Source organism: Hypanus sabinus, chromosome 23 (assembly GCF_030144855.1).
Source record: "Hypanus sabinus isolate sHypSab1 chromosome 23, sHypSab1.hap1, whole genome shotgun sequence".
Taxonomy (NCBI): Eukaryota; Metazoa; Chordata; class Chondrichthyes; order Myliobatiformes; family Dasyatidae; genus Hypanus; species Hypanus sabinus.
The window spans coordinates 1,732,116-1,753,125 of NC_082728.1; the positions used below are offsets into that span (position 1 = coordinate 1,732,116).

A 21,010-nucleotide genomic window follows, 5' to 3' on the forward strand; every position below is an offset into this window, starting at 1 on the left:
TGCTACACGCCCAACTCCAGGAAAAATGACAAGAGCAGCACAGCGACCTCTTTATGACCTTCGTCAATCTGACCAAGACATTTGATACGGTCAGCAGAGATGGCTTATAGAAGATAATGGAGAAGTTTGGCTGCCCTAGCAGGTTCATCACGATTGTTCAGCAGTTTCACGATTGGCATGATGGTGAAAGTTTTGGATTATGGTGACGAGTCAGGAGCCTTTGCAGTAATGAATGGTGTGATGCAAGGATGCGTTCTCACCCCTACACTCTTTAGCATGGTCTTCTCTGCTATGCTGAATGATGCCTTCCGCGATTGTCCAGGATGGTATAAACGTCAGATACAGGACTGGCGGTGGGCTATTCAACTTCTGGCGTCTACAGGCTGTTACAAAGGTAAAGGAGACCGTCGTCAGAGACCTCTTATTCACTGATGATTGCGCCCTCAATGCAGCACAGAGCAGAAGATGCAGCGAGAAATGGACTGCTTTTCATGAGCCTGTGACAACTTTAGACTTACAATCAGCACCAAAAAGACACAAGTTATGTACCAGCCCACACCTGAAAAGCCCTACCAGGAACTACACATCACAGTAAAGGGGCAGAAGCTACTGGCAGTCGACAGCTTTACTTATCTGGGCAGTACTCTATCACGAGCAGTGAATATAGATGCAGAGATCAGCAACGAATTGCCAAAGCCAGTGCCGCCTTTGGGAGACTCTGTGAGAATGTATGGGAGTGGAGAGGACTCAGCCTTACCACCAAGCTGAAGGTCTACCGAGCAGTGGTTCTCACCACCCTCCCCTATGCCAGCGAGACCTGGACTGTCTACAGCAGACGCACTAAACAGCTCAACCACTTCCACTTGAGCTGCCTCTGCAGACTTCTCCACGTACGATGGCAGGACAAAGTCCCAGACACAGAGGTCCTGGAGCGGGCTAGCACCCACAGCGTCTACACCCTCCTGCAGAAAGCCCAAGCCAGATGGGCTGGCCATGTCGTCAGGATGTCTGACAGTCGACTCCCAAAACAGCTGCTGAATGGAGAGTTGAGCCAGGGCAAGCGCTCAGTTGGAGGGCAGAAGAAATGTTTCAAAGACTGCCTCAAAGTGTCCCTCAACATCAATCCCAGTAACTTTGAATTACTTGCTCTGGTGCCCAACCTGGTGGAGCAGGACCACTAAAGGAGCGTATGCAGCAGAAATCAGACGCACCGCAGAGGCTCAGAGGAAACGTGCCGCGCAAGGCTCGAGTTACCTCCACTTCCACTGCAGCACCTACCCTCATGTGTCCCACATGTGGGCGAGCTTTCAGGGCCCGGATTGGCCTCACCAGTCACCTCCAGACCCACAGTCACAAACCCTCCACCTGACAGAAGTCGACTCCAAAGGACGAACAACAACAACTCTCTCTCTACACCCACGAATGTGTGTCTAGGCGCAGTTATATAATCTACAAATTTGCTGATGACACATCTATTGCTGGCAGAATTTCAGTTGGTAATGAGGAGGTATACAGGAGCGAGGTAGTTCAGCTGGTTGAGTGGTGTCACCACAACAACAACCTTGCACCCAATGTCAGACTAAAGAATTAATTTTGGACATCAGGAAGAGGAAGTCAAGGGAACATACACTAGTCCTCATTGAGCAACAGAAAGGGTGAGCAGTTTCAAGTTTCTGGGTGTCAACATTTCTGAAGTTCTATCCTGGGCCCAACATATTAATGCAATTACAAAGAAGGCTCAACAGTGGCTGTATCCCATTAGGAATTTGACGAGACTTGGTATGTCACTAAAGACACTTGCAAATTCTACAGATGTACCATGGAGAGCATTCTTACTGGTTGCATCACGGTCTGGTGTTGAGGAGTCACTGCACAGAGTTGGAAAAAGCTGCAGAGAGTTGTAAACTCAGCCAATTCCATATGGGCACTAAAATCCCCAGCACCCAGGATATCTTCAAGGACCGATGCCCTCAAGAAGGTTGCATCCATCATTAAGGACAGCTATCACCCTGGACATACCCTCTTCTCATTGCTGCCATCAGGTTGCCTGAAGGCACATGCTCAATGTTGCAGAAACAGTTTTTTCCCTCTGCCAACAGATTTCTGAACGGACAATGAGTCCATGAATCTAGTCCTGATAAAGGGTCTCATCCCCAAACGTCGACTGTTTGCTCTTTTCCATAGATGCTGCCTGGCCTTCTGAGTTCCTACAGCATTTAGTGTGTGTTCAATGAATGCATGAACATCACCTCTCTCTCTTTTTGCACTATTTATAGTTTTTGAAATTATTATGTATTGCTGCTGCAAAACAACAAATTTTATGACATATGCCAGTGATATTAAACCTGATTCTGATCCTGTTTAAGGCATCAGGACCCACAGAAATCCTTCATTCTGAAAGACTGTCTATAATAAGAAGAGAATCCTCCAGGCTGCTGGAATCATATTTGACAGCCATTTTTTAAAAAAATTAGTAATGTTTGATTTACAAAGAACAGTTATTGCCCCTCAATCATCAGGTTCTTGAACCAAAGGGGATAACTTCACTCATCTTCACTTGCCCCTTCTTTGAAATGTTCCCAACCTATGGACTTTTCAAGGACTTTTCATCTCATGTTCTCAAAATATATAGATTATTTATTTAATATTATTATTCTTTACTTTTGTATTTGCACAGGGTTGTAAATGGTGACATGTATGTGCTTTGATAATAAATTTACTTTGAACTTTGAATTGACGGAGGTAAAGTTTTGTTGCTTCTGACTGTATTTCAAGACAAAGACCAGCCATTGAAAACAGCTGAATTGATTCATGCCCTTTCACAGTTTTGCAAAGCACTGTTCAGCTAGTGAAGTGCTTTTGAAGTGAAATCAATATTGTATGGACTGTGACAGCCAATTTTAGTACAGTAAACTCTCACTGATTTAATTAGTTCTTTTCTTCATAGGTTTATGAATAACAGACCTCCGGCTAATTCCCGGTACCAGCCCACTGCCTATGAACATGCTGCAAACTGTTATACACACGCAGTAAGTATTTCCTTTTCTGCCAGGGCTTTTCCTTGGGAAAAAGAGATGGAAGAGGAGTCTCTCAGAAATAAGATTAGATATCCGGGCTTTTCTAACTGAGATCAAAAGAATAGCCATCTTTATATCACCTTCTGTTTGAGGACAGCCTCAGATTGCAGTTCGATATGTGCAGCCCACCCTGATGCAGATAGTAATCTGGAATTGTATTGAGCATTCTCTAACAGGAAAACCTTATCGCTCTCTATACTTCAAAGATTCTATTCGTAAGTTTCCTCAGGCAACAAGCTCCAGAATGAAAGGGCATTGTTGTAGCATAAAGAGTCAGCATCAAGGTCTGAGATTTTTAAAAATCCTTCGCTCAGAGACTTTGTAAATGCTTAGAACATTCTCCTTAAGAAGGCTCAGTAATTGAGTCTATTCACACAGAGATCCCATGGCCTGTGAATATCAGGGAAATTGAAGGATGCAGAGATCAGGAGGAAAAGGAGAGTTGAGAGAAAGATCAGTCACAATATTGAATGCCAGTGCAGGATTGAGGAGTCCACACTATCTACTGATAAATTCCCCTTTCATCCTATTATAGCTAAAGAGTAATGCAGCATGGAAACAGTTCCTTTGGTCCAACTGTTCAATGCTGACTGTGGTTCACACCAAGCTAGTCCTAATTGCCTTGGCCCATATGTTCTGAATGCCTCCCATCCATGCACTTATCCAAAAAGCTTTTGGACGTTGATATGGAACCTGCCTCAAGCACTTTTTCTGGCAACTCATTCCATATATGAACCAGCCCCTACATGAAGAAGCTGCCCTTTAGGTCCCTTTTACATCTTTCACTTCTCTAGTATTTAAGATTTTTACACTGGGGAAAAGATTTTGGCTGTCTATACCTCTCATTACTTTATAAACTTCTGTCAGGTTTCCCCTCAACCTCAGCATCTGGAAGAAACAATCTAATTGATTTGAGCTGAACCCAGTGCTATCTTCGTCTCACACACAAAGCATTGTAGTGTCCAGCTGAAGTCACTAGACTCCATTTAGCAGAATCAGAAATCCACCTCCCCAGGGAGGTAAAAGAAACCTACCCCAATAGCAAAGGTAGCCATTAGAGAAGTGAGAATGTGTGTAAACTTCTGAATTGGTTTATCTTTTCTTCCTAGTTTCTCATTGTTCCAGCAATTGTTGGCAGCACTTTGCTTCATAGGCTGTCAGATGACCGGTGGGAGAAGATTACTGCCTGGATGTATGGTGTAGGGCTATGTGCACTGTTCATCGTCTCCACTTTCTTCCACATAATTGCATGGAAGAAGAGTCACTTGAGGTAGTGTTTGCTAACATTCTTCATTTTCTCAATGGGGTCGGTATATGCATGTACATCTACTGGTTACAAGGGCCACACACAACTCTGCTGCATTGTCTGTAATAGATCACCTAAGCAGATCCTGTCCTCATGTAATTGTCACAATGATAGTGGGAATTGCAGGTGGTCACTAGGAGAAGCGGAATTACCATATTTTCCTTTCCCTTTGGCATAATGACGCTATGACTGACCTGCCTTAAATCAGCAAGGAGAACATCAACCATAAACACTAACGTCGACTATTTATTCCCTCCGTAGACTTGCTGCATTCCTCCTGCATTCTCTGTGTGTTGCTAGAGAGATCAGTAGACCTACTTAGCATTTTCAGAACAAATTAGGATGGTCATTATAATAGATCCAGGGAGTCATAAAGCAAATAAAAAAGGCCACCATATCAATGGTAAGGTTCACGTATATTACTCCCATTTGGTTTGTAGCCTGGCCAGCTCAAGTGCTTGTCTAGATTCCTCAGTCTTTATTCATCTTCCTAAAGTATGTTACATTACATTTTTAAACCTTAACTTCCACCTGTGATTGCAATGCCCACTTTATTTACTTACTTTTATTGTCACTAAACAATTGATACTAAAGCGTACAATCATCACAGCGAAATTTGATCCTATGCTTCGCACTCCCTGAAGTACAAATCGAAGTAAATATAATAAAAATTTAAATTATAAATCATAATTAGAAAATAGAAAAGGGAAAGTAAGGTAGTGCAAGTCAAGCCTGGATATTTGGAAGGTACAGCCCAGATCCAGGTCAGGATCTATTCAGCAGTCTTATCACAGTTGGAAAGAAGCTATTCCCAAATCTGACCGTACGAATCTACGAATCTTCAAGCTCCTGAACCTTCTCCCGAAGGGAAGAGGGACAAAAAGTGTGTTGGCTGGGTGGGTCGTGTCCTTGATTATACTGGCAGCACTGCTCCGACAGCATGCGGTGTAAAGTGAGTCCAAGGATGGAAGATTGATTTGTGTGATGTGTTGGGCTATGTTCACGATCTTCTGCGGCTTCTTCTGGTCTTGGACAGGACAACTTCAGTACCAGGTTGTGATGCACCCTAGAAGAATGCTTTCTATGGTGCACCTATAAAAATTAGAGAGGGTTTTTGGGGACAGGCCAAATTTCTTCAGCTTTCTCAGGAAGTAAAGGTGCTGGTGGGCCTTCTTGGCAGTGGACTCTGCTTGGTTAGACCAAGTCAGGTCATTTGTGATATTCATTCTGAGGAACTTAAAGCTTTTGACCAGTTCCACCTGCGCACCACTGATGTAGATGGGGTTGTGCGGTCCGCTACTCCTTCTGAAGTCAACAACCAATTCCTTCGTCTTGCTGACGTTGAGGGATAGGTTATTGTCTTCGCACCATGCCACCAGGTTCTTAATTTCCTCTCTGTACTCAGACTCATCATTACCCAAGATATGGCCTACAATTGTGGTGTCACAAGCAAACTTATATATTGAGTTTGATGGAAACTTGGCTACACAATTATGGGTGTACAGTGAGTACAGCAGGGGGCTGAGTACACAGCCTTGTGGGGCACCGGTGCTCAGAGTGATTGTAGAGGAGAGCTTGTTCCCTATTTTCACAGCCTGGATCCTGTCTGTGAGGAAGTTGAAGATCCAGCTGCAGATCTGAGTGCTAAGACACAGGTTCCAGAGCTTAGGAATCAGTTTATTTGGAATGATGGTATTAAAGGCAAAGCTGTAGTCAATGAAAGGGAGCCTTACATATGCGTCTTTATTCTCCAGGTGTTCTAAGGAGGAATGTAGTGTCAGAGAGATGGCATCTGCAGTTGACGTGTTGTCCACATTGCCTACTGATCATTGTCATCCTGAATCTTATACCAATCTCCTCAAAATCGACACCATTTTTGTGCCATAGGCAAACTTACTAATCACAGCTCCAAATCATTAATGTAGACAACAAACAGTATAGGTTCTAGCATCAGACCTTGTGGTATGGCACTTGTCACAGTCCTCCAGTCACAAGATCAACCCTTCACCATCACACTTTGCCTCCTTTCACCAAGCCAGTTGTGGATCCAGTTTATCAACATCCCATGGGGCTTTGGGACCACATGAAACTTTGTCAAAGGTCTTAATGAAGTCCATGTAAAGACAAAGATAAAGATTAGCTTTATTTATGACATGTACAGTACATAGTAACACTTAGTAAGTGCATTGTTCACATCAAATCAAATCTGAGAATTGTGTTGGACAGCATGCATGAGTCACCATGCTTCTGGTGCTAACATAGCATGCCCACAACTCACTAACCTTAGCCCGTATGTCTTTGGGATGTGGGAGCAAACCGGAGCACCCAGAGGAAACCCACATGGTCACAGGAAGAATGTATAACCTTACAGACGGCGACAGGAACACAATCTTACAGCTGGTGTTGTAAATCGTTACACTACCATGTTGTCCTTACACCACAATATCCACACTGCTTTCATCGGTACATTGGTTGCCTTTAAAAAAATTCAGTCAAATTAGTCAGATAGCATCATCCATGCTGACTATCTTTGTGTAATCTCCAATGTAGATTCTGTCTTGGATTTTCCCTATCATTGATGTTAGACAGATACAGTAAGTGTGTAAGTGTGTGTAATTGCCTGACTTATCCCAGCTGCTCTTCTTGAATAAGGGTACTATGAATCAAACAAGCTTTTTTTTTTGAGTTGAGGATAAATTTGATGTTGAAAATGTGGTAACTAACTCCTTTACAACCAGATGAACAAATGATATGTTCCTTTTACTTCTTCTTACCTGCCTATTACTTCTCTCTGGGTCCTCCCAGCTCCTTCCCTTTCTCCTATTGTCCACACTCCTCTCCTATCATATTCTTTCTTCTCCAGCCCTTGACCTTTCTCACCCACCTAGCTTCATCTATCACCTTTCAGCTAACATCTTCCCCCTCCACCCACCTTTTAATTCAGCATCTTCCCCCTTTTCTTCTCAGTCCCGAAGAAGAGTCTTGGCCCAAGTTCTTCACTGTTTACTCTTTTCCGTAGATGCTGCTTTACCTGCTGAACTCCTCCATTTGGTGTATGTTGTTCGCTGTAGTAATCCTGTTTAGTGATTAAAACCCTCAAATACCATCTCTAAACAATGCACTAATTTCTCATTCTGTGAGTTAGCTTCCACATATTTTCAGTTCTTCTCCATACCCAACTTAACCCCTGCTCTCATTCACCTCTACTCAAACTTAGACTCAAAAGTTGTGCTTGTTGGAGATCAGTCATCCCAGCCCCTGGACCTAGAGGAGTTCCTCAGTTTGCTGTCCTAGATTCATCCATTATTTCATCTTCATTTCTGATCTTTCCATTAGAAGTTCAGAAGTGGGAAAGTGTGCTGATAATTGCACGATGTCCATTTCCATTCACAATTTCTCAGCATGCAGCATGACCTAGACAACATTGAGGCATGGGCTGAAAGGGGGCAGGTAACATTGCTTACACAACCATGCCGGGCAGTGGCCATCTTCAAAAAGTGTCCTACCCTTGACAGTCAGTGCCATTATTTTTAACAAACATTCATTGTCAGCACCCAGAGGTTCACCATTGACCAGACACTCAACTTCACCAGCAAGATGAATGCCATAGCTTCAAATACAGATGAGAGGCTGATTATTCTGCAGTGAGTAACACCACCGTGTTTTATACCATCTATAAGGCACAAGTGGGAAACTTGATGCAATAATGTCCACTTGCCTGGATAAGAAATCTTGAGGACAGGACAGAACCAAAGCAAAACCATCCGCAATTTTTGTGTGATATTGTACACCACTAACCTGCCCAATGTGTATGTGATATTTTACACCATTGATCTGTCCCATTTTTGTGTGATATTGTGACACCATTGAGCTATCTAATTTGTGTGTGATATTGTACACCACTAACCTATCCAATGTGAGTGGGATATTGTACTCCACTGACCTGTCCATGTATTGTACACCACTGGCAATAAAAAGTATACTGTTGTGGGGGATGACCTTCCGGGGAATGCCACAGAAACCAGGTTGCTGGCACTGAGCATGGGTCAAGGTGCGGAAGAAAAAGAGGCAGAAAAGGATAGTGGTAGTGATAGGGGACTCGATAGAGGAACAGGCAGGAGTGAATGGGACACCTGAATGGCATCTTGTCTCTCAGGGTCATGTTTATAGACGTCTGGATCACATCCACGGCATTTTGGAGGGGGAGGGCATGTAGCCAGGTACCAATGATATAGAAAGGAGAAGTGAATAGGTCCTGCAAAAAGAATTTAGAAAACTAGGCAGAAAGCTGAGAATCTGGGTGTCCAGGGTAGTAATTCCTGGATTGCTGCCTGTGCCACGCACCAGTGAGGATAGAAACAGGATGATTTGGCAGATTAACGCGTGATTGAGAAGCTGGTGCATGGGGCTGTGCTTCCTATTCTTGGATCATTGGGATCTCTTCTGGGGGAGGTATGACCTGCATAAAAGTGACGGGGAGCACCCGAACCTGAGGTCGACCAGTATTCCCGCAGGCAGGTTTGTTAGAACTGTTGAGGTGGGTTTAAATTAATTTGGCAGTGTGGTGGAACCAGAGTGAAAGGAGTCCGGATAAGGCGGATGCTAAAAAAAGCAAAGATAGCATGCAGTCTGACTATCAGGAAGGGCAAGCAGGTGCTTGGTTAAAATTGCAGACAACAGGGTGAGTATCAGTTCATTAGGGATGCAGAATCAAAATGGGTAGCAAGAACAGTGCTCAAAGTGTTGTATCTCAATGCATGGAGTATAAAAAATAAGTGGATGATCTTGTTACCCAGAAACATAGAAAACATACGGCACAATACAGGCCCTTTGGCCCACAACGCGGTGCCGAACATGTCCCTACCTTAGAACTACCTAGGCTTTCCCTATAGCCCTCTATTTTTCTAAGCTCCATGCAGCCATCCAGGAGTCTCTTAAAAGACCCTATCATTTCCACCTCCTCCATGGCCGCCGGCAGCCATTCCATGCACTCAGCACTCTCTGCGTTAAAAAAAAAACTTAACCCTGACGTCTCCTCTGTACCTACTTCCAAACACCTTAAAACTATGCCCTCTCATGTTAGCCATTTCAGCCCTTGGGAAAAGCCTCTAACTATCCACACGATCAATACCTCTCATTATCTTGTACACTTCTATTAGGTCACCTCTCTTCTTCTGTCGCTCCAAGGAGAAAAGGCCGAGTTCACTCAACCTATTCTCATAAGGCATGTTCCCCAATCCAGGCAACATCCTTGGAAATGTCCTCTGCACCCTTCCTATAGTGAGGCGACCAGAATTAAGCACAGTACTCCAAGTGGGGTCTGACCAGGGTCTTAAATAGCTGCAACATTACCTCTCGGCTCTTAAACTCAATCCCACAATTGATGAAGGCCAATGCACTGTATGCCTTCTTAACCACAGAGTCAACCTGCATAGCAGCTTTCAGTGTCCTATGGACTCAGAACCCAAGATCCCTCTGATCCTCCACACTGCCAAGAAACTTACCATTAATGCTATATTCTGCCATGATATTTAACCTACCAAAATGATCCACCTCACACTTGTCTGGGTTGAACTCCACCTGCCACTTCTCAGCCCAGTTTTACATCCTATCAATATCCTGTTGTAACCTCTGACAACCCTCCACACTATCCACAACACCCCCAACCTTTGTGTCATGAGTAGATTTACTAACCCATCCCTCCACTTCCTCATCCAGGTCATTTATAAAAATCACAAAGAGTAGGGATCCCTGAACAGATCCCTGAGGCACACCATGGGTCACTGACCTCCCTGAAGAAAATAAACCGTCTACAACCACTCTTTGCCTTCCATGGGTGAGCCAGTTCTGTATCCACAAAGCAATGTTCCCTTGGATCCCATGCCGCCTTACTTTCTCAATAAGCTTTGCATGGTGTACCTTATGAAATGCCTTGCTAAAATCCATATACACTACATCTACAGCTCTACCTTCATCAAAGTGTTAGTCACATCCTCAAAAAATTCAGTCAGGCTTGTAAGGCACGACTTGCCTTTGACAAAACCATGCTGACTATTCCTAATCATATTATGCCTCTCCAAATGTTCATAAATCCTGTGTTAAGTACCCATGGGTATCTTGTACCTGTCACGTGACAGTGATGTAATTGAGGCTATGCTGGACATGAGGTAATGGTCTTGTGATGGGGGAGTGACGTCATTTTCCCGTTGGTGAGAGGTCATGTGATAGTTTTTTTTAAAACAAGGTATAAAAGGAGAACCCCACCCTGTGACATGGGCAGTCCGTAGTTGAATTTGGTAGTGACTCCATGTTGCTGCGTATTCCGATATTATGACGCAGTTTCATTTAAAAGTGGAGTTTTATTTTCTGCCTTAAGTCAAAGGTTATTGCCGGCAGTTTTGCCATAATACTGCCGGTCCAGTCATTGGAGAGTGAAGATTTGAAGTTCGAGAAGTTAATGATCGAGGAAAGTTGATTTTGACGGTAAAGCAGGTTCGACCTTGTTTGATTCTCATTTGGAAGGAATTCATCAGCTACGCCCATGATAACTCCTGTTCTGCCGGAAGAATAGAGGGTTGGGCAAAGTTTTGCCAAAGAAAGGTCAGTGCCTTTAAGCCGTTTCATTTTTCTTCACTGTAAATCCTTTGATTGAAGCATACTTCGACTGGGCTGAGCAGTAACGCCATGAAAGAGAATTTATTATCAAGGAAAGCCTCTCCTTTAACGGACTGTGAAATCATTTTGGATTTTTCGCATTACTGCTTTAAGAACTGTTCGAGCTGCTGTATCGCAGCTGATTTCCGGTTACGTTAGTCGTTTGTTTACTTGTGGGTTTTTACTGTGTTTAAAAAGATGTTTTATTTGTAATAAAAACCCTGTTTCAGTCATATATTCATTGTTGCTGGATTGTAACACATGCCTGTCAGGATCTTTTCCATCAACTTACCAACCACTGAAGTAAGACTCACTGGTCTATAATTTTCTGGGCTATCTCTACTCCCTCTCTTGAATAAGGGAACAACATCCGCAACCCTCCGATCCTCCAAAACCTCTCCTGTCCTCTTTGATGATGCAAAGATCATTGGAGAGGGTCAGCAATCTCCTTGCTCGCTTCATCCTCACTGGGGTACATCCCATCTGGTCCTAGTGAATTATCCAACTTGATGCTTTCCAAAAGCTCCATCACATGCTCTTTCTTAATATCTACATTCTCAAGCTTTTCAGTCCACTGCAAGTCATCGGTACAGTTGTCAAGGCCCTTTTCCACAGTGAACACTGAAGCAAATTATTCATTAAGTACCTCTACTATTTCCTCTGGTTCCATACACACTTTTCCATTGTCACACTTGATTTGGTCCTATTCTCTCGCATCTTATCCTCTTGCTCTTCACATACTTGTGGAATGCCTTGGGGTTTTTCTAAATCCTGTCCACCAAGGCCTTCTCATGGCCCCCTTCTGCCTCTGATGGCAGTTATATACAGGCCTCCCAACAGTAGCTGGGAAGTGGACCACAGATTACAATGGGAAATAGAATAGTCATGTCAAAAGGGCAATGTTATGAAAGGGAGATGTTAACATGCACATTGATTGGGAAAATTGGGTAAGTAATGGGTCCTAAGAGAGTGTGCTTGTTGAATGCCTACAAGATAGCTTTTTAGGGCAGTTTGTTATTGAGCTAACTAGGGATTAGCTATACTGGATTGGGTGTTATGTAATGAACCAGAGGGGATTAGGGAGTTTGAGGTCAAAGAACCCATAGCAACCAGTGATCACAATATGATTAACTTGAAATTTGATAGGGAGAAAATAAAATCTGGCGGAGCAGTATTTCAGTGGAATAAAGGAAATTACAATGGCATGAGAGAAGAGTTGGCAGAAGCAGGAAATGCTGGCAGAGTAGCAATGGCATGAGTTTCTGGAAAAAATGAGGAAGGCACAGGATAGGTGTATTCCAAAAATGAAGAAATTGTAGTGGTGTGCTACACGCAGCACTGAAATAACGACATGGAGTTGATGGAGCTGCAGTTGCAAAAGAGGTTTATTCAAACTTCGCAGCCTCGCTTTAAAGCCTTCCTGATCCCGCCCTCCCCGGGCAGGAATGCTGTAGGGGGCGTGTATTCACAGTCCTCTCCCGCGCGCAGGCTTTTCCCCTTGCTGGTGAAGCAGGCTTGGCGTCCTCTTTGGGACCTGCCTCAATGCCGGCACACGCCGCTTTGTGAGCCGGTTCGAGTGTGCTGGGAAGTGGGTCGCCACATAACCCCCCCCCCCCAGAACTGGCGATACACCCCCCAATGTCCACAGTCTGGGTCTGACTCTGTTTGGGAGGTCTGCCTCTGCGCCACGGTGCCTGAATCTCGACCGGCTCCGCCAAGTCCACATGGGCCGGTTTTAGTTGGTCCACGGTGAAAACCTCCTCTTTCCCCCCAATGTCCAGCACGAATGTGGACCCGTTGTTTCTGATCACTGTAAACGGCCCCTCGTTGGGCCGCTGTAGCGGTGCCCAATGTCCGCCCTGTCATACAAAAACGAACTTACAGTTTTGCAGGTCTTTGAGTACGCAGGTCAGGTTCTGCCCATGCTGTGAAGTGGGTATGGGTTACTGAGCCTCTTGCGTAGTCTGCCCAAGACTGCTGCGGGTTCTTCCCCTTGCTGGTGAAGCAGGCTTGGCGCCCTCTTTGGGACCGGCCTCAATGCCGGCGCACGCTGCTTTGTGAGCCGGTTCGAGTGCGCTGGGAAGTGGGTTGCCACAAAATAGTAAAATGGCAAAATAGTACAACTGTGGCTGACACGGGACATCAAATCTAATGTAAAAGCAAAAGAGAGGGCATTCAACAAAGCAAAAATTAGCAGGAAGATAGGGAAACTTTTAAAACCCTACAGAGAGCAACTAGAAGAATCATTAGGAGGGACAAGATGAAATATGAAAGCAACCTAGCAAACAATATCAAAGTGGATAGTAAAAGCTTTTTCAAGTATGTAAAGATGAGAGAGGATATAGGACCTCTAGAAAATGAGGCTGGAGAAATAATAACAGGAGACAAGGAGATGGCAGCTGAACTAAACAAGTATTTTGCATCAGTCTTCACTGTGGAAATATTGAAGGGTGCGGGGGAGGAGAAGTGAGTGCAGTCACTATTACAAGGGAGAAGGTGCTCAAAAAGCTGAAAGACCTTAGCATATATAAGTCACCTGGGCCAGATGAACTGTACCCTAGGGTTCTGAAAGAAGTGGTGGTAGAGGTTGTGAAGGCATTAGTAATGATCTTTCCTTTTGTAATTTATTTTTTATTGAAGTTCATCATCAAACAAACATTTCCATAAGATGTATTTCAGATATTGTAGATGTTTATATGACTATATGATTATGACACAAATCTCCATGTAATATTTATCTGAGGTATACACTTATAGAAAAGAGAGGAAGGAAAGAACAAGTGAAAGGGGAAAACTATGTACAAGTAGGGAGTGATTTTTTTTTACAACATATTGATTTGTGAGGATAAAATCAGGCCTATGAGCTGTTATGTAGTTAAACCATTTTCCCTAGTATGAATCAAATTGTTCTAACTTATGATTAACAGATGCTGTTATCGTCTCCATTTTGTAAATGTCCATTGTAATGTCCATCCATGCATTTAAGGTTGGGCTCTCCTGTGATAACCATTTCCTAGTAAGAGTCTTTTTACCAGCCACCAGCAGTATATTAATTAAATAGTTATATCTTTTCAACTATTCTTGAGGTATATACCCAAAATATATGGTCTTATTTTCTAAAGGTATTTCACATTTAAAGATGTCTTGTAGGGCATTGTGTATCCCACTCCAATAGTTTTTGTTAACAGGGCATTCCCAGAAAATATGATAATGGTTTGCATTTTGATTTTCACTATTTCTCCAGCAGACAGGGAGGTTACTATCATAATGAGACTTCTGAAAGGGTGTAATAAAATATCTTATCAAGTTTTTCCAACCAAACTCCCTCCATTTCTGTGAACTGGTACACTTCCATTGATACCTCTATATTATTGTCCATTCTTCCGCAGATATAATTATCCCTCCTTCCTTCTCCCATTTTGTTTTAATGTATAAAGTCGAATGTGTTTTAAGATTTGACAAACCCTTATACACGCTTGAAATGATTCTACTACCATTATCTGAGTTATATGCTTTTCTAAATAGCTCTATCAAACGTGCTTGCCTTGGTTACATTTTTAACCGTCCTGCTAACATATTGTTGCATCTTTAAATACTGATAAAAGTCTTGTTTTTCTAATAAGTGTTTCTCTTTAAGCATTTCAAAGTTGAACAGTATTCCTTCTTTCATTATATTGCAAAGAACTGTTATTCCTTTCGCTGTCCAGTCCTTAAATCTAGCATCCAGTTTATTCAGTGTAAAATCTGAGTCATATGCACAGCGTTTAAAAATTGCAATATCTCCCTCTAGTTTACAGTCTTTTGTAATAGTTTTCCATATTTTAAGAGTATATTTCACCCATGGGTTATCCATAGTATTTATGTACCTTTGTAGGTTGTTATCAGCCAAAATTGCCTGTATGGGGATGGGAAGTATCCCCTCCTCAATGGTTTTCCATCGAGCTTCATATGATGGGTTGCACCAACATATCACAGCTCTCAACTGTGCTGCAAAATAATAATCTCTAAGAGCAGGTAGGCCCCATCCCCCATTTTCCTTGGCTAAGTTTTGAGACAAACTCTAGGCCTTTTACTTGCCAGATATATCTTATTAACATTTTGTTCCATTCATTGAATTGATTTTGATTAATCTCTATTGGTAGGGTCTGAAAGAGATATAATAGTCGGGGCAGTATATTCGTTTTAATAGATTCAATCCTTGAACTGAAACTAAATAAAGGAATTAGGTTCCATCTTGTTATATCTTCCTTATTTTTTGTATATATAGGCTGATAATTGCCTTCTGATAATATTGCCAAATCATTTAGCATAATAATGCCCAAATATTTGAAAGACTCTGTTTGCCATGCCCAGGGATATCTACTTACAATTTCTCTTGGTGGACTATAGTTATATGAAAATAATTGGGTTTTCTGTGTCGATCTTGTATCCTGATAATTGACCATATTGTTCAATGAATTGCATCAATTTAGGTAAAGAGTATGTTGGTTCCCCTAGATACAGTCTGCCCTCCTTATCCGCGAGGGATTGGTTCTGGGACCCCTCACGTATACCAAGATTCGTGGATCCTTATTCAACCTGTCTTAATGCAGTGGATCTTAGGACCCATCAGAACTTGAGCAGCTTGCAGGAATAAGTACCGGGAGGGAGAATTCTGGGTAGGGAAGAAAGGACAAGTGAATCCCAATGTGTGGGCCAATTCCCAGCAGAGAGTGAAAGATAAGTGATGTGTTGGATGCAGAGGCTTATGGGCTCAAAGGTGAGGACAAGAGAATTCCTGGGATGTCCGGACTTTCTTACGCAGAGAGAGACTGGGCTTGTACACGCTGGAATTAAGGAGATTGAGAGGGGATCTGATTGCAACATATAAGGTTATTAAGGGATTGGACAAGATAGAGGCAGGAAATATGTTCCAGATGCTGGGAGAGTCCAGTACCAGAGGGCATGGTTTAAGAATAAGGGGTAGGTCATATAGGACAGAGTTAAAGAAAAACTTCTTCTCCCAGAGAGTTGTGGGGGTGTGGAATGCACTGCCTCAGAAGGCAGTGGAGGCCAATTCTCTGGATGCTTTCAAGAAGGAGCTAGATAGGTATCTTATGGATAGGGAAATCAAGGGATATGGGGACATGGCAGGAACCAGGTATTGATAGTAGATGATCAGCCATGATCTCAGAATGGCGGTGCAGGCTCGAAAGGCCGAATGATCTACTTCTGCACCTATTTTCTATTGTCTATTGTCTATAACCCCAGACCTGTCTCAGTGCGGTGGACATTCGGACCCGGTGCCAGAGCTCTGAATGCGCAGTGTTTCTGTTCACGAAAGTAATCACAATCACGATTGAAAATAAAGTGGAAATAATAAAAGCGATCCGAAAAAGGTGAAACGCTATCGGTCATTGGAAAAGCGTTAGGCTACATTGGTCAACGATCGGAACAATTTTAAAGGATAAAGTGAGAAAGGCCCTGCCCTGATGAAAGCTACAATTATTACGAAGCAATGCAGTGGTTTAATTATTGTGTTTTGGGTTTTTGATCCTCCACATCAACCTGGCATGGTGGAGAGCGCACTCTGGAGCGATCTGTCATTAGATCAAACTCCTGAGCCCGGCACTGAAACATACATTCTTAAGCGTTTTATATGCATAGAAAGGTAAAATATATACTATATACTAAGTCAAACGTTTGACTAACTGACGCTAAATAATACCGGATGTACCTGTTCCGACTTACTTAGTAAGAGAACTTCCGAATTTTTTCAATCCGGATCCACGATAACCCATGCACATCCTCCCGTATACTTTAAATCATCTCTCGATTACTTATACTACCTAATACAATGTAAATGCTATGTAAAATAGTTGTTACACTGCATTGTTTAGGGAATAATGACAAGAAAAAAAAGTCTGCATGCTTGAACAACAAGTGCTGGAAGAGCACTTCCGGGTTTTCATGATTTGTGGTTGGTTGAATTCGTGCATGCGGATAAGGAGGGCCGACTGTAGATCAAAATGTCATCCGCGTAACAGAACAATTTATGTTCTGTTCCCCTCCCCCCCCCCACTGATATCTTCATTTTGTCTGGTGTATTGAGCTAATGGTTCTAGATATAATGCGAAGAGTAGCGGTGACTATACACAACCGTGTCTTGTGCCCCTTTCTAGGGTAAAACTATTTGATAAATATCCATTGATTTTAATCCTAGCAGTAGGGTTGACATGTAGTACCAGTATAGTTTTAATAATTGTGTGATGGAAACCAAATCTATGTAAAACTCTGTAAAGAAAATTCCAGTTAACCAAATCAGATGCCTTTTCAGCGTTCACGCTTATCATTATTGCTTTTATTTTTTTGTATATGATCCATAATGTGAAGTGTCCTTGGTATATTGTCTTGTGTTCGGCGTTGTTGTATAAAACCTGTCTAATTGTTGTGTATCAGTATGGGTAGAAACTCTTCTAATCATTTGGCCATGATGGAGGTAAATAATCTATTATCTACATTAAGAACAGATATTGGTCTAAATGATCCACATTCCATTTTATCCTTGCCTTCTTTCGGTATAGCTATCGCTTTCTTCCAGCTGGGTGGCATTTGTGCCTTTTTTAGAGCCCAGTTCAGTGTGGGGAGTAAGACAGGAATTAACTCATTTTTAAATTCTTTGTACCACTCTGCAGTATACCCATCTGATCCTGGTGACTTGCTTAATTTAAGCCTACTAATTGCAGCTTTTAATTCAACTTCAGTTATGTCAGCAGTCATCGTTCTATTTTGTTCTTCACGTAAGGTGGGTAACTCTAGAGAATTCAGGAAGGAGTCAGTTTGGGTTATGCTTCCCCCTGTAACTTTGGAATATAGAGTTTTGTAAAACACTTCAAAAGCTTCTTGAATTTCACTTAGCTTATTTTATATCATTTTTGTTCTTGGATCCTTAATTCTATGAATTGTATTTTCTGCTATCTTTTTTTTTTCAGTTTCCACGCCAGTATTTTCATAGATTTAGATCCACTTTCATACTGTCTTTGTTTCAGAAACATAAAATTTTTTCCTGATTTCTTGCATAGCCAAACTATTGACTTTATTTCTAATTTTTAAAATTTCCTCTAATGTATCCTGTGCCAAATTCAATTTGGTTTTTTTTCTAGTTCCTTCAGCCTGTTTTGTAATCCCTCTAATGTTTTATTCCTTTTTTTCTTATATGAAGATATCGCTATAATTTTCCCTCTTAAGACAGCCTTCAGAGTATCCCATAGAATGGGAGGTGAAACCTCTCCATTATCATTGAATTCTAAGTAAAGACCAATTTCTTTTTTAATTTGTTACTTAAAGTAGGGATCGTTGAGTAGACTTGAATTTAGTTTCCAAATAGTATTCTTTGGTTGTAGGTCAAAACCAACAGATAAATATATAGGTGCATGGTCACTTACATCTATTGTCCCAATTCCACAGGTGTTTATTTTGTCTTTGTCTTTTCCAAATATTATGAAATAGTCTATTTTTGTATATACAGAATGGAGGACAGAATAATGAGTGTAATCCCTTCTGTTGGGGAAAGTTCCCTCCATATTTCAATTAAACCAAATTCCTCAAAAAGTGTATTAACTTTCTTTTGTAAGGATTTTGTTTCATAGGTTTTTCTATTGGAAGAGTCTAACTTTGGTTGTAATTGTAAATTTAAGTTTCCCCCACATATCAGGAGACCTTCTGTTTCCGTTACCATAATATTAGTAATCTTCTGAAAGAAACTAATATCACTTTCTGTGGGTGCGCATATATTCAATAGAGTAACTGAATTTCTGTCTATATTCCCCCTTACCAAAATGTATCTGGCTTCCTTATCTCCCATTTCGAATACTTTTTCAAAATTTAGCTTGCTTGAGATAAGAATAACAACTCCTCTCCTATGTCCTGATTTATATGAAGAGAAAAACAAATTGGTGAAGCCCATTCTCTTTAGTTTTCCATGTTCATTATCACTTAAGTGAGTTTCCTGTAAATGTACTACATGTGTTTGTTCTTTTTTCATTTTGGATAGAATTTTTGATTGGATTTAACAGCCCATTGACATTAAAAGAAATGAATTTTACTTTGTCCTTAGCCATGTGTATTTATCTGTCAATATATCATTGAAATTAGCAGAATAAAACTTAAATCAATCTACTCCCTGAACAAATAAGAACCAAGAAATGCGAATAATAAAAAAAGGCAATGAAGGTGTGATTCCAAGACTGAAGTCTCTCGTAGATGATCCTGGGTTGAGCTAGAGGAAATGTCTAGCTGTGGGGGATGGCCCCTCCTACCTGTGAGTTGAGGACCCCCATTGCAGTACCCAGAAAAGTAAGTGAATAGTCCATTACGCAGAAAAGACTTCCCTGTGTATCCCTCCCATATATACATTCTCATTTAGGTGGGGAAAAATGAGTGAATGAATGAATAAAAAAGAATAATTGAGTAATATAAAATCCACATTACAATGTCTTTCTTGTGATAGGTATAACACTGTCTATTTTTGCTTCTGTTTTGCTTATCAGCATTTTTAAAGTTAGTTAAACCTTATGGCTCTTCTGGAGGGGGTGAGGGCTGTCTTCACAGTCTCTTCCTGATATACTTCTCTCGCCCTCCTCCCGTCCCCTGCTTTCTCGATTCTCACACTATTTCCTAAGCAGAGCGGGATAACTGCTCAGCCAGGCTTTCCCTTGGTTTGATCATGCTGACGGGCAACCCTCTGGCCTTCATGTATGTAGTCGCCTCTTCCACTGTCTGATACGGTTGGATCCCATCTTCATAAAACATTCGCAGTTTAGCAGGGTACGGAGTTTGGAATCTAATCTTCCCTTGCTTTAATATTTGCTTTACTTCAGAGTATTCTTTACGTTTCTGCAGGACCACCGGAGGGTAATCTTGATCGAAATATATTAGTTTCCAGTCCAAAAACACCCTCTTCTTTCCCAGGCCCTTCATGGAATATCCACCTTGGTATTGTATTGAAGGAATCTAATTACTTTTGAGCGTGGCTTATCTTCTCTGTCTCCAGTAGGCTGTGGTGCGAGTGCACAATGCGCCCTCTGAATTTCAAGCTCAATAGTTGAAGGAATCTCTAACGTGTCCCGCAGCAACTTTCATACAAACTCCATCATAGACAAACCCTCCACTCCTTCAGGAACATTGTATATCCTGATATTTTTCTGCCGTGATCTTCCCTCCTGGTCAAGCAGTTTACTTTCTTGTTGATTTAATATTTTTATCGTCTTACTTAGTATCCATTGCACATTTTACACGTGATCTTCCACCTTCTTAATTCGTGTCTCTGCCAGCACTATTTTTTGATTGATGTTGGTGAGCTCTGACTTGATATCATTTAGTTGCTGTTTTATATATTTTTGGAATCCCCGTATCTCTTCCAGAATTTTTATCATATTTGCCGTTTCACCTGAACGAGGCCCATCGTCAGTCTCGCTATCATGCATTCGAGTAGGAGAGACGCTCGCTGCACCCCTCTCGTCCACAGGCTCCGCAGTGATGCTTTTTTTATCTCCATTCTTTTTCTCCATTCTTGCCCCCCTTATCAATTCAGATATTTTTGAAAGATCTTATATTTGATGGATTAATGGGACAAAATATGCGTTTTTCCGGAGGAACTATTGACTTAAGCTGCCATTCTGGACGATGGCGTCACTGGAACCAGTAATGATCTTTCAACAATCTTTGGACTCTGGCATGGTACCAGACGACTGAAAAATTGCAAATGTCACTCCACTCTTTATGGGAGGAAGGCAGCAGAAAGGAAATTATGGACTAGTTAGTCTGACAGTAGTTGAGAAGATGTTGGAGTCAATTATTATGGATGAGGTTATGGAGTACTTGGTAACACAGAAAAGTTAGGACAAAGTGAGCATGGTTTACTTAAGGGAATTCTTGCCTGACATACCTGTTGGAATTCTTTGAGGAGAATACAAATAGAATAGATAAAGGGGAT

At 41.9% G+C, this 21,010-nt stretch overlaps 1 protein-coding gene across 3 annotated transcripts in view; it reads left to right on the forward strand.

Moving 5' to 3' along the window:
* Nucleotides 1-21,010, forward strand: part of mmd (monocyte to macrophage differentiation-associated) — a 103,623-nt gene that overhangs the window by 65,236 nt on the left and 17,377 nt on the right. For all 3 annotated transcript variants that reach the window (XM_059948163.1, XM_059948162.1, XM_059948164.1), the window contains 2 exons: nucleotides 2,948-3,029; nucleotides 4,187-4,347. In XM_059948163.1, coding sequence (XP_059804146.1) covers nucleotides 2,948-3,029; nucleotides 4,187-4,347 — 243 coding nt within the window. The remainder of the gene's footprint in view (nucleotides 1-2,947; nucleotides 3,030-4,186; nucleotides 4,348-21,010) is intronic.